Below are 14,194 nucleotides of genomic sequence, written 5' to 3'. Positions count from 1 at the left end.
TCTCTTCATGAGGTAGTGTGAGCAACCCTTTCAAAATTTCATCAGACCATTTTACCATGGCTCTAGAAATCCAGCCGCATACTATGGTAGGGCGTTGGGCTTCACCTGCTGCAGTATAAACGGATATAAGAGTCAATTTTGCAATCAGCTAAGTCTTTAAGGGAAACAGCCCCAGGTACAGGTAAAACCATCTTACGTGATAGCCTGGACAGAGAGTTATCCACTGTTGGTGGGGTTTCCCAGACTTTCCTATCCTCTGTAGGGAAGGGGAATGAATTTAACACCCATTTAGGAGTAATACATTTCTTTTCAGGATTAATCCATGCTGCCCTGGCCAAGGAATCTAATTCTTTAGAAACCGGAAAGGTTGCTGAGGACTTTGGCTTTACATTAAAATACAATTCCTCTTCCTGCTCTTCCTCTTTATTAGGGATATTAAGCAGCCCTCTAATCAAGCTCTGGTAGTTCAGAATCAGAGTCAGATTGTAACAACTGAGGGAGCGTGCGTTTGTGAGAGGCCAATGGGGGGGGGGCTGAAGAGCCGGTCTGTGGTCGGCAGCAGTTACCATAAACATGTCCATAGTTTGTTTTGGGGCTTGCCTTTCTTGCTTAGCCGTAGCTAACTCTGAATTAATATTGGAAATCATAGTTTTAAATGATTCCATCCACTCTGGTGCCTGTACATCACTACCTTGTGAAGGAATTGAGCACTGGGTACACATAAGTGATCCCTGTGAGGAAGGTGTAAACCTAGCCTTGCATAAAGTACACACAGACTTATTAGCAGACATGCTTAAGCAGAAAGTACGCCGATTAGTATGAAAAACACAGCAGTATTCGTGAGATATGCAAACTAACCCAGACTACCGTGAATGGAGTGACACAGAGAGATATGGGAACCAGCACACTACACCACAGACTGAGCAACGCCCCGCTGGGTGACCTCTGAGTGTAATTGTCCACACAGCGGTAAAACCGCTGATAATGAGCTCCCCCCTCACGATAACCCCCTGGTACCACTGTACAATGGTGATTCAGGGGTCCTGGAGGAGCAGTCTCCATGTGCAGCCTGTGCAGCAGCAGGAAATAGCGCCGTTTGACTTCTGGTCCCGCTCTCCGGGAAGCGCCGCCCCCATAATGGCGCGCAGTCCCTGCATTGTATTTATACTGGTTTCTCCTTAATGTGTGTAAAACGAGAGTATATAGCCCCCGTTTACTTGTTGTCAGTCTGGGTAGTCAGTGTGCACCGCGGCCTGGAGCCGGGTGAACACTGTCCCTCATGCTGCCATCATGTACCGGGGACCCGCTAACCGGGTCCCCGGTGTAACACTAACCACACCGCGTCTGTATTCGGCATCTGTTAAGGAGTGGCGGCATGCTGCCGGCGTGGTCTCACCCTCTGGGAGTGTGAGAACATCACCTCAGGAGCTCAGTGTCTTATCAGCTGGGATCACGAACCGTAAGTTGGTTCGGTCATCCCCTTAAGTCCCACGACGCAGGCAGACTGGTTGCCAACCAGTGTGCTTGAAAATAATAAACTAAAATACATTTCTGAAGAAAACTCTCTGGAGAGCAAGCAGAATGCACCCTGGCTCCTTGGGCACATTTTCTAAACTGGGTCTGCTAGGAGGGGCATAGAGCGGAGGAGCCAGCACACACTATTAGTTTCTTAAAGTGCCAGGCTCCAGTGGACCCAATCTATACCCCATGGTAATCTAGTATTCCCCAGTATCCACTAGGACGTAACAGAAAAAAGACAGATATGGCACATGCCGTAGCTGCTAGCATGTTATATAATATTGGTACACACAAGTTTTGTAACAAACATAATGATATGCAGAAATGACTAGAGCCCTTTACGCACATTACTGTAAAAGGATACCCACAGCAGCAGTAAGATACACCAGTGTGCTTTATAATGGCATACAGATGCTTTGGGAGCCCATGTATAATAGCATATAGCATGCAATTCATACACTGTACTTTGCTGCACGCAGGCGCCAGTGCACACGCTGAGCTCCTGCTACATGAACAATGATACGCTCTGCGAACACCGCAGACACTGCTCCATGTATATATCAAGGCTTGTGTTTTAGGAACTCAGAGCTGACCCTGCATAGTGCAAGAAAACGCAGCATCTGAGCGCCATAAGTATCTTTACTTCCAATAATATAACGTGCTTGCTGAAAATAAAAACAGATTGCACAGTCCCACGTGGCAATTTTTCTGGTTTTTTTGCAGAAAGAGTCCAGGACCACACAAGATTATACCAATTAGAGATAACTCACTGTGGTTGGATCCACTTACTGCCACAAGCAAATGGGAAGAAATAACTTCTTGCACAAATGTATAAAAAAAATGCTTATTTAAAAAAAAAAATAGAAAAATTATTGATTCAAGTTAAAAACATTTTTAAATAGGTCTTTAAGTATTTTAGTGGAAAAATATCCCAAGGGGTGTTTAGCACTCTTCAGTGTCCATAGGTCCCCAGAGAAGCATAATCCCCCACACAGCCAGTGGCAATAGCTTCCCCAGTAGCAAGTGATACCCTACCCAGTGTCCATGGGTTAATTAAAATAACCCCCTCCTTCCCCCAGTGGCAGTAAACTCCCTACATTTATAGAAGCCCTCACCAATTATACCCTTCTTTGACTTGATCCCCCGCATCACTACTGTCCATAGATCACCCCCCAGTGGACATAGGGCCTAATTTATGTTTGTACGAAAATGCTACTTTTTTTTTTTGACTGCGGTACTGTCTATGTTAGCAAGTCAAGCTGCCGCCCAGGAATGAACTGATTCGCCCACCAGAGTCATCGCAAACGCTATCGCAATTGCGTACACATTTGCAGCCTATACGCAAGGTTGAGGAACATCGAGGTAAAGGGTAGCCCTTTAGCTATGCAGACTGAACACAGCAGTAGCCACACAGAAGCCATGTATTTGTATGTACAAGCTCGCAGCTGATGGAGGATACCCGCCCCTCCCCCCAAAAAAGGGCCATAACGTGTCTGTATTTTGCCAAGCATTCACCAAAAACTCCCAGTTAACAACTCCAAACGCTCGCTTCCCGTCAATCACATAGCAATGTAAACCTCACTGCTAGCAAGACTGCAAAGGCACCTTCGCACATGCGCATTACGATTGCAGAACATGCAAAGTCTGCTGATAATCGATCCATTGTGTGATAATCAGCAATTGTGCACAAACATGAATTCTACTTGGTCATTAGCCCCCCTCATACAGAGTGCAGATGGGCGGTCCACAGGGGGGACTGATTCCTGTACTCAATGAATAGTACTCGGAGGGACCTCAGTTCCCCTCTTTGCACCAATATTAATTGTATTATAAAGCATGAACAGCATTCTGGGGGTGCAAAATCGAAATTGATGTCACCAGACAGAGACCAGTCAGGGGCTGGAGGAGGAGGAAATGCATTCTACAAAAGTGCAGGATGGACTTGCTCTAAGAGTGCAGGGGCAGAGCAGGACGGTACAGTTGCATGGGATGTGAGCGTGTCAGAGAAACCCCATTTTGCTGAAAAAGTTTATATATATTGTAAATTCCCAATATACTACATACCTTAGTATATTCTGTAAGCGATTCAATAAGTGCATACGTAGTCTGTGACAGGAAGGTGTGTGCACTATCTGTTACCAAAGAAGCCGCTCTTCTTATCAAAGACTCATTTGACAGTGCTGGATCCGACCTCTTCAGGTAAATATGGGGGGGGGGGGGGGGGGGGAGAAGCAGAAGATTCAGTTTATTAAATGACATAATAGCTGGCACTCAGAGAGACTGTGAAATATCCTGTTTAAGCAAATATAATGAAGAAAAAGGTAAAGAGGAGACTACAGACAAAAATGTGTTTTCTTTCCATATTAGAAAAACAAACTTTGTTCATTTGATTATTTGATAATTGGTCATTTACAAATTAAAAACAGCATTGAAGGAATGTCTGTAACCAGGGTTTTTACTTTGCCTGTCTAAAGGGGGGTGTTGGACCCCCGGAAACCCCCATAAGTGCATCTATTATTATTATTACCTTTTATTTAAATGGTGCTACAAGGTTTGCACAGTGCTGTACCTCGGAAACAATAATTATGTACATAAATACATAGGATAACTATTTACAAAACATTACAACCAGATGCAGCATGGAGAGTATGGGGAAGAGCTGCCTAGTAATAACAGGATATAAATCAGCGTTCACTGATCCTGTATTCAGCAAGCCAGTAAACACATATCAGATCAGAGTCATTGGTGAGGGATGGGAAACAGATGTGGAGTGGTGTCAGGAAGAGAGCTAAGAGGACACTCGTCCCCTACAACATAAGTGATGGGGACACCGGCCTTAAGTGGTACATGCGGCCAACTGCTCCATCAGTCCTGTCGCAGCTTTCATGGTTTACGGCATGGGCCACACTACTCCGCAGGTAGTATGGGAATTTCAGTTTTTGCCAGTCTTAATGCTGTGTATATATTTATTCAACCACATTTCAGAAAGCATTTCTATGTTTCACCCTATATTCTAAATATATATTTTTATTTTTATTTGGGGGGGGGGGGGGGGGGGCTATCCACTAGAAATTGTGAACTCAAATAATTTACTTTGCTGTATTCCAGATTTTCTGTTCATCTGGATTAACAAGAATAATGAGATTTAATACTATATTGTAAGCAAAGGGAAGCAAGTGGTGGCATTCACAGGCATATCACATACTGTATGTACTTCCATTTTCAGCTAGGGTGATATAGATACTGACATTTACACAAGAATGTACTGTATTGCTTTGTGCTGCATTCATCACACGATGAACAAGACAGCTTGGACATCTGATATAATCAATGTCTATAGTAAACCAATAGCTAGTGACTTATTCACATCCTTGATGTTTCTACTTTACTTGTTGCCTTTCAATTAATAGGGATATTACCAATGTCTAATACTGTTAAGTGACCTTTAATAAAAACAAAGAGTGGGAAAACTGAATCAGATTATTACATTGTATAAATAATAAGATTTTACTTACCGGTAAATCTATTTGTCGTAGTCCGTAGTGGATGCTGGGGACTCCGTAAGGACCATGGGGAATAGACGGGCTCCGCAGGAGACAGGGCACTTTAAGAAAGAATTTGGATACTGGTGTGCTCTGGCTCCTCCCTCTATGTCCCTCCTCCAGACCTCAGTTAGAGAAACTGTGCCCGGAAGAGCTGACAGTACAAGGAAAGGATTTTGGAATCCAGGGCAAGACTCATACCAGTCACACCAATCACACCGTATAACTTGTGATAAACTTACCCAGTTAACAGTATGAACAACAACGGAGCATCAGATCAACCCTGATGCAGCCAAACATATCCCTTATTTAAGCAATAACTATATACAAGTATTGCAGAAGAAGTTCGCACTTGGGACGGCGCCCAGCATCCACTACGGACTACGAGAAATAGATTTACCGGTAAGTAAAATCTTATTTTCTCTAACGTCCTAGTGGATGCCGGGGACTCCGTAAGGACCATGGGGATTATACCAAAGCTCCCAAACGGGCGGGAGAGTGCGGATGACTCTGCAGCACCGAATGAGCAAACACAAGGTCCTCCTCAGCCAGGGTATCAAACTTGTAAAACTTTGCAAAAGTGTTCGAACCTGACCAAGTAGCCGCTCAGCAAAGCTGTAATGCCGAGACCCCTCGGGCAGCCGCCCAAGAAGAGCCCACCTTCCTTGTGGAGTGGGCTTTTACTGATTTTGGAAGCGGCAATCCAGCCGCCGAATGAGCCTGCTGAATCGTGTTACAGATCCAGCGAGCAATAGTTTGCTTTGAAGCAGGAGCACCCAGCTTGTTGGGTGCATACAGGATAAACAGCGACTCAGTTTTCCTGACTCTAGCCGTTCTGGCTACATAAACCTTCAAAGTCCTGACCACATCTAGTAACTCGGAATCCTCCAAGTCACGAGTAGCCACAGGCACCACAATAGGTTGGTTCATATGAAAGGATGACACCACTTTTGGCAGAAATTGTGGACGGGTCCGCAATTCTGCCCTGTCCATATGAAAAACCAGATAGGGGCTTTTATGTGACAAAGCCACTAATTCTGACACACGCCTAGCTGAAGCCAAGGCTAATAGCATGACCACCTTCCACGTGAGAAATTTTAACTCCACGGTTTTGAGTGGCTCAAACCAGTGTGACTTCAGGAAACTCAACACCACGTTAAGATCCCAAGGTGCCACTAGAGGCACAAAAGGAGGCTGAATATGCAGCACTCCTTTTACAAACGTCTGGACTTCAGGAAGAAAAGCCAGTTCTTTTTGAAAGAAAATGGATAGGGCCGAAATCTGGACCTTAATGGAACCCAATTTTAGGCCCAAAGTCACTCCCGACTGTAGGAAGTGAAGGAACCGGCCCAGCTGGAATTCCTCCGTAGGGGCTGTCCTGGCCTCACACCAAGCAACATATTTTCGCCATATACGGTGATAATGTTTAGCCGTCACGTCCTTCCTAGCCTTTATCAGCGTAGGAATAACCTAATCCGGAGTGCCTTTTTCCGCTAGGATCCGGCGTTCAACCGCCATGCCGTCAAACGCAGCCGCAGTAAGTCTTGGAACAGACAGGGCCCCTGTTGCAACAGGTGCTGTCTTAGAGGCAGAGGCCATGGGTCCTCTGTGAGCATTTCTTGGAGCTCTGGATACCAAGTCCTTCTTGGCCAATCCGGAACAATGAGTATTGTTCTCACTCCTCTTTTTCTTATGATTCTCAGCACCTTGGGTATGAGAGGAAGAGGAGGAAATACATAAACCGACTGGAACACCCACGGTGTCACTAGTGCGTCTACAGCTATCGCCTGAGGGTCTCTTGACCTGGCGCAATACATCAGTAGCTTTTTGTTGAGGCGGGATGCCATCCTGTCCACCTGTGGCAGTTCCCACCGACTTGCAATCTGCGTGAAGACTTCTTGATGAAGTCCCCACTCTCCCGGGTGGAGGTCGTGCCTGCTGAGGAAGTCTGCTTCCCAGTAGTCCACTCCCGGAATGAACACTGCTGACAGTGCTCTTACGTGATTCTCCGTCCAGCAAAGAATTCTGTTGGCTTCCGCCATCGCCATCCTGCTCCTTGTGCCGCCTTGGCGGTTTACATGAGCTACTGCGGTGATGTTGTCTGACTGAATCAGCACCGATTGGTCGCGAAGCAGGGTCTCCGCTTGACTTAGGGCGTTGTATATGGCCCTTAGTTCCAGGATATTGATGTGAAGGCAAGTCTCCTGACTTGACCACAGACCTTGGAAATTTCTTCCCTGTGTGACTGCCCACCACCCTCGGAGGCTTGCATCCGTGGTCACCAGGACCCAGTCCTGAATGCCGAATCTGCGGCCCTCGAGAAGGTGAGCACTCTGCAGCCACCACAGAAGAGACACCCTGGCCCTGGGGGATAGGGTGATCAGCCGATGCATCTGTAGATGTGATCCGGACCACTTGTCCAACAGATCCCATTGAAAGGTCCTCGCATGGAACCTGCCAAAAGGAATGGCCTCGTATGATGCCACCATCTTTCCCTGGACTCGCGCGCAGTGATGCACCGACACCTGTTTTGGTTTTAAGAGGTCTCTGACCAGTGTCATGAGTTCCTGAGCCTTCTCCGTCGGGAGAAAAACCTTCTTCTGGTCTGTGTCCAGAATCATGCCCAGGAAGGGCAGACGCGTCGTAGGAATCAGCTGCGACTTTGGAATATTTAGAATCCAGCCGTGCTGTTGTAACACTTCCCGAGAGCGTGCTACGCTGATCAGCAACTGCTCTCTGGACCTCGCCTTTATAAGTATGGGATAATTGTGACCCCTTGCTTTCGCAGGAGCACCATCATTTCCGCCATTACCTTGGTAAAAATTCTCGGTGCCGTGGAGAGACCAAACGGCAACGTCTGGAATTGGTAATGACAATCCTGTACCACAAATCTGAGGTACGCCTGATGAGGTGGATAAATGGGGACATGAAGGTATGCATCCTTTATGTCCAGAGACACCATAAAATCCCCCCCTTCCAGGCTTGCGATGACCGCTCTGAGCGATTCCATCTTGAACTTGAACCTTTTCAGGTATATGTTCAGGGATTTTAAATTCAATATGGGTCTGACCGAACCGTCCGGTTTCGGAACCACAAACATGGTCGAATAATAACCCTTTCCTAGTTGAAGGAGGGGAACCTTGACCACCACCTGCTGAAGATACAATTTGTGAATTGCAGCTAACACAATTTCCCTCTCTAAGGGGGAAGCTGGCAGGGCCGATTTGAGGTATCGGTGAGGGGGCATCTCTTCGAATTCCAGCTTGTATCCCTGAGACACAATCTCTATTACCCAGGGATCCACCTGGGAGTGAACCCACTTGTGGCTGAAATTTCGGAGACGCCCCCCACCGGGCCTAGCTCCGCCTGTCATGCGGTGGATTTAGTAGAAGCCGGGGAGGACTTCTGTTCCTGGGAACTAGCTGTGTTGTGCAGCTTCTTTCCTCTACCCTTGCCTCTGGCAAGAAAGGACGCACCTCGGACTTTCTTGCCTTTTTGTGAACGAAAGGACTGCATTTGGTAATACGGTGCTTTCTTAGGTTGTGAGGGAACATATGGCAAAAAATTTGACTTTCCAGCAGTAGCTGTGGAGACCAGGTCCGAGAGACCCTCCCCAAACAATTCCTCACCCTTGTAAGAGAAAACCCCCATGTGCCTTTTTGAGTCTTCATCGCCTGTCCATTGCCGAGTCCACAGGACCCTTCTGGCAGAAATCGACATTGCATTTATTCTAGAGCACAGTAGGCTAATGTCTCTTTGAGCATCTCTCATATACAGGACAGCATCTTTTATATGCCCCAGAGTCATTAATATAGTATCCTTGTCTAAGGTATCCAGATCCTCAGATAAGGAATCCGTCCATGCTGCTACAGCACTACACACCCAGGCCGACGCAATTGCCGGCCTTAGTAAGGTACCTGAATGTGTGTAAATGGACTTCAGGGTACCCTCTTGCTTTCTATCCGCAGCATCTTTTAGGGTGGCCGTATCCTGTGACGGCAGGGCTACCCTCTTGGATAAGCAGGTTAGAGCTTTGTCCACCCTAGGGGAGGATTCCCAGCGTAACCTGTCCGTTGGCGGGAAAGGATACGCCATAAGCATCCGTTTGGAAATCTGCAGTTTTTTATCTGGAGATTCCCAAGCCTTTTCACATAACTCACTTAGCTCATGTGAAGGGGGAAAGGTCACTTCCTGCCTTTTTTCCCCCATACATATGAACCCTCTTGTCAGGGACTGGGGTTTCCTCTGTGATGTGCAACACCTCCTTCATTGCTATAATCATATAACGTATAGCTTTAGCCAATTTAGGCTGTAACTTTGCATCATCATAGCCGACACTGGAGTCAGACTCCGTGTCGGTGTCTGTGTCAACAATTTGGGATAGTGGGCGCTTCTGAGACCCTGACGGCCTCTGCGACATAGGATCAGGCATGGGCTGAGACCCTGACTGTCCTAAGGTTTCAACTTTATCCAACCTTTTATTCAAGGAATTAACATTATCATTTAAAACCTTCCACATATCCATCCAATCAGGTGTCGGCGCCGTCGGCGGCGACCACACATTAATTTGCTCCCACTCTGCTTCCACATAGCCTTCCTCGTCAAACATGTCGACACAAGCGTACCGACACACCACACACATACAGGGGATGCTCTTTTTGAAGACAGTTCCCCCACAAGGCCCTTTGGAGAGACAGAGAGAGAGTATGCCAGCACACACCCCAGCGCTATATGTCCCAGGAATCACACAGTAACTTAGTGTTAACCCAGTAGCTGCTGCATATAAAGCTTTTTGCGCCTAATTTATGTGCCCCCCCTCTTTTTACCCTCTTCTACCGTGTTTCTGCAGGGGAGAGCCTGGGGAGCTTCCTCTCAGCGGAGCTGTGGAGAGAAAATGGCGCTGGTGAGTGCTGAGGAAGAAGCCCCGCCCCCTCAGCGGCGGGCTTCTGTCCCGCGTTTGTGTGTAAAATAATGGCGGGGGCTCATGCATATATACAGTGCCCAACTGTATATATGCTACTTTTTGCCAAGAGGTTCCTAATTGCTGCCCAGGGCGGCGCCGCACCGCGCGCCCCCCCCCCCCCCCCCCCCTGCGCCCTGCACCCTACAGTGACCGGAGTGTGTGGGTTTAATGTGGGAGCAATGGCGCACAGCTGCAGTGCTGTGCGCTACCTCAGTTTGAAGACTGGAGTCTTCTGCCGCCGCTTTTGAAGTCTTCTTGCTTCTGTCACCGGCTTCTGTCTTCCGGCTCTGCGAGGGGGACGGCGGCACGGCTCCGGGATCGGACGACCAAGGGTGAGATCCTGTGTATGATCCCTCTGGAGCTAATGGTGTCCAGTAGCCTAAGAAGCAGGACCTATCTTCAGTGAGTAGGGCTGCTTCTCTCCCCTCAGTCCCACGCTGCAGAAAGTCTGTTGCGAGCAGATCTCTCTGAAAACAAAAAAAAACCTAACAAAATACTTTCTTATAGCAAGCTCAGGAGAGCTCACTAAGTAGCACCCAGCTCGTCCGGGCACAGATTCAAACTGAGGTCTGGAGGAGGGACATAGAGGGAGGAGCCAGAGCACACCAGTATCCAAATTCTTTCTTAAAGTGCCCTGTCTCCTGCGGAGCCCGTCTATTCCCCATGGTCCTTACGGAGTCCCCAGCATCCACTAGGACGTTAGAGAAATATAAAGTGACAGGATCCTATGGTGGCTCTAAGAAAGAGCACTTTATTTTCTGTATACCCCATTATCACATATGCCCATTCACAGTGCGCTCTGAACAGTCACATGACAGGATATTCCGATGGTCAGGGCAGAAAAGCAAAACACTTAAGCTACTGGGGTGCATATGATTCCTAGACATACTGTACTGTAGCTAAGAAGAAAACTGCAATTTATCCAGTGTGTCTGTCATGGGAATATAATAACATTCTGAGTATCTGTACGGTAGAACTTGTATCGTTCTGGACACTACTGTTCTTACCAAGCATGTAAAGACAACTGCACAGTACTTTATAAGCATGTAGGATCTCTAAATAAGTAATGTACCAGGCCAGCAGTCACAGTTGTAAATGTATCCAGAACATCTGACATTCTCACTTAGCATTATAAAATGAAAATCTCACCCCAATTAGCTGCCTCTATACACTGAAAATCCAACACAAAATGTTTAAAGCTAATTAAAAATGAAACAAACATGACATTAACTTCCCTGTAAGATAAGGTCATTTTTTTTTCTTTGAGCGCAGAAGAGGAACTCCCACATTACCTGTCCAACAGGAACAGCACACAAAGTTGTTCCAATTCCCACTGAGAACACCTGACGCCAGGAACGGTTTAAAATGCTGGGAAAGTACCTTTTCGGAACGACTGGGAAGGTTTGCCTAAAGCAGGAACATAAATATTGAGAATATATAAGATGGAACAATATTGTGGCAATATAACAATGCCACCTTACGGTCTAATGTTTGCAGATGCCGATGTAACTGTACCATTCCCTTCTATGTGTCATATAAAACAGTTGTACATTAATATAAACAGCAGGAATAAAGAGATCTGAGAAGCAGCACATAAAAGGGCATTAGTTATGCTGACATGGGCAGTCACCGTTATTACAATCAGCAGTTAGGAGGCTAGCAATGGTAACTAATACAAGAGCTGCTAGAGCCCCTGACCCACACTTCCTGGTGTGACTACAAGTACCACACCTCTCTTCTCCCTTAGGAGTAACACAATATAATAACTTATGGGTTAATAGCTACACTATTAAGAACTCTCTATAAGGTGATACTGATCAGATCCCTGTACCTGAGGAGATAGGAAACACTCCAGAAGACTCTTCTACTGACAGACGCCATCTTACTGGTGGCAGCAGGATGTGACGTGCAACGTCTTTCCAATATCTGGCACACTACTTGGACGGAGGCCTGGAGGGGGTCATTGCGGGGTAGCGTCGTCGTTGCTGCTGTGTTGAGTGCTGACTGAGTCAGCTCTGGGAGGGAGAGTCGCATGATTGTGTATGCTGCAAGAGGCTGAAACAAGTGGATTGCATTAGTGTTACGTACTAATGTCAGCATGTAGCTATTGTATTATATACATTATAGAGTATTCCAGCTAATCTGAGACAATGCTGTGTCATAATCGCAGTGGCATTAGTAAAACTGAATAAAGCCTGCGTGGTGCAGAAGAGGCTGATCTTTTTGTAACTGCCTTAGATGCTCCCGTTTGTATGAGTCGTGATTGTAAAGTTAATACTTTATTTTGCTTTTCTATAATGGATTATTGTATAACAACACATTCATAAACTTTAAATTTCACACATAGAGATGTGACTATCATGTTGATACTAGTGGTACTTTTCATGTGCTTTCAGGGCTAAAATGGTACTGGTTTTATAGTTATTCAAAAAGAAGGTTATGGTATCATATATTGACATGGCCAAAAGGTCGACACGGAAATGGTCGCCACATGAAAAGGTCAACATGAGTTCTTCAGGTTTTTTTGGTGTCAGATTTTAACTTGCAGCACGTGGAAACCCAATTAGTGTACCGCATGGTGAGCGAAGAAGGCAGGTTACCGTTCCCAATTGTAGTCCACGTGGATGGTAAAGTATGAAAAAGTTGAAAAATGGATATAAAAAAATTCATGTTGACCATATGCTGTGTAGACCATTGTCATGTCGACCATTTGAACCTGTCGTCCTTTTGACCATGTTGTCCATATACATGATTACCATTTGGTGTCGACCTATCATCCAGAAACCCAAAAAGAAATACCTTCTGTGGTCTTCTGATGCACTGTGGTTTCTCGTCCCTCTGAGAACTTGGACTATGTCAGCAGAGCACAAAGGGTTATATGTGCTCCTATACTGGGCTTTCATGAGCCGATAAGGTCACGCATGCCCAGCCAAATGTTCACATTTTATAGGTACAGTGCTTTCTGCTGTTGGGATGGCGACACAGTGCCCGAAAAGCCAGACTGACCCGCTCACAGCAAGATGGTTGTGGAGGTACAGTATGCTGCCAATGATGCATAACACTTTCCAAGGGGGATACCAGTCCTGTGCTGATCGCCTAGGGCTGGATGGCACGATGGAATGTGAGGGGGGTGGGGGGGCATGCCATGAGTCCCCCCGCTGCTGTGCCACTAACACTGCCTAGTGTTGGTAATGGAAAAATCGCCCTTGGTCTCAACTAACCAGCTTAACTGGCAACACAGTTGCACAATTATTAACTTGATGCCTCACAGCAACGCGGGTCTTGGCATTGATTCCCGCCAAAGTCCTGTCTGTATGCGATTTACATGTTCTCCCTGTGTTTGCATGGGTATTCTCCAGGTTTTTCCATTTCTGACTACAAGATCAACCCAGTGTACATGTGGTAGGAAGCTTAGATTGCAAGCTCCACTGGGGCAGGGACTAATGTTTTTTTACCACTGCCCATCCAACCTCCCCCCATCCCCCTCCCCAGGACGGCTTGCACTGGTTTTCAAGTGAAGGGGTTGATGGGTGAGGAGATAAAGGAAAAGGCAGGTGCTGTTGCTCCTAAACCCCCCTCTCCCCATTTCTATGGCACTGGGTGCTGTGCGGAGTGTGCCTTAATGTTCCCATAACTCATACCTATTACTTGGTTTGATGATGGTTCACTGTAGCTGTGTCGCTCCTCGGGCTGCCTTAACTCCCCTCATGCTTATATCCGCCCTGTCACTTTCGCACATGACAGCCACTACACTGCAGTGGTTCTTTCCAGTCTAATATGGGTACTGCTGGTATCCTCCCTGCCCGCAGGGCCGGATTAAGCCTTGGGGGTGCCCGGGGCACTTTAGACAGGGGGGCCCCAGTGGAAGGTGGGGAGGGCTGTGTATAAGATTGTGCATACCTCCCAACATGACCCCTTCCAGGAGGGACAACATGCTCTTTACATGGACTTCCCACTTAATATTAGATTGGCGTCACCTGTGTTAAACTATTTAATTGATAAGAAAGGTGTGTCAACACAGGTGATTGCAATCAAAACTTAAGAAGGAAGTCCAGGTAGAGAGCATTGTGTCCCTCCTGGAATGGGTCATGGTGGGATGTATGGATTGTGTATATGACATTTAGCCCAATGGTGTATACTAGATTTAAATTAATAGTTTAATAAGGCCTGG

The 14,194-nt window shown here is 46.6% G+C and overlaps 1 protein-coding gene across 1 annotated transcript in view; it reads right to left on the bottom strand.

Moving 5' to 3' along the window:
- The window catches only part of DIABLO (diablo IAP-binding mitochondrial protein), a 54,425-nt gene extending 40,541 nt beyond the window's left edge, over positions 1–13,884 (bottom strand). Inside the window, exons 1-4 of the mRNA XM_063964465.1 lie at positions 13,665–13,884; positions 11,855–12,078; positions 11,316–11,430; positions 3,583–3,711 (exon numbers count right to left, since the gene is read on the bottom strand). Coding sequence (XP_063820535.1) covers positions 3,583–3,711; positions 11,316–11,430; positions 11,855–12,057 — 447 coding nt within the window. The 5' untranslated portion in view covers positions 12,058–12,078; positions 13,665–13,884. The remainder of the gene's footprint in view (positions 1–3,582; positions 3,712–11,315; positions 11,431–11,854; positions 12,079–13,664) is intronic.
- Between the last annotated feature and the right edge of the window lie 310 nt (positions 13,885–14,194).

Source organism: Pseudophryne corroboree, chromosome 1, assembly GCF_028390025.1.
Source record: "Pseudophryne corroboree isolate aPseCor3 chromosome 1, aPseCor3.hap2, whole genome shotgun sequence".
Lineage (NCBI taxonomy): Eukaryota > Metazoa > Chordata > Amphibia > Anura > Myobatrachidae > Pseudophryne > Pseudophryne corroboree.
The sequence above is the reverse complement of the archived record's forward strand: the minus strand, read 5'-3'. Positions and strand labels throughout refer to the sequence as shown.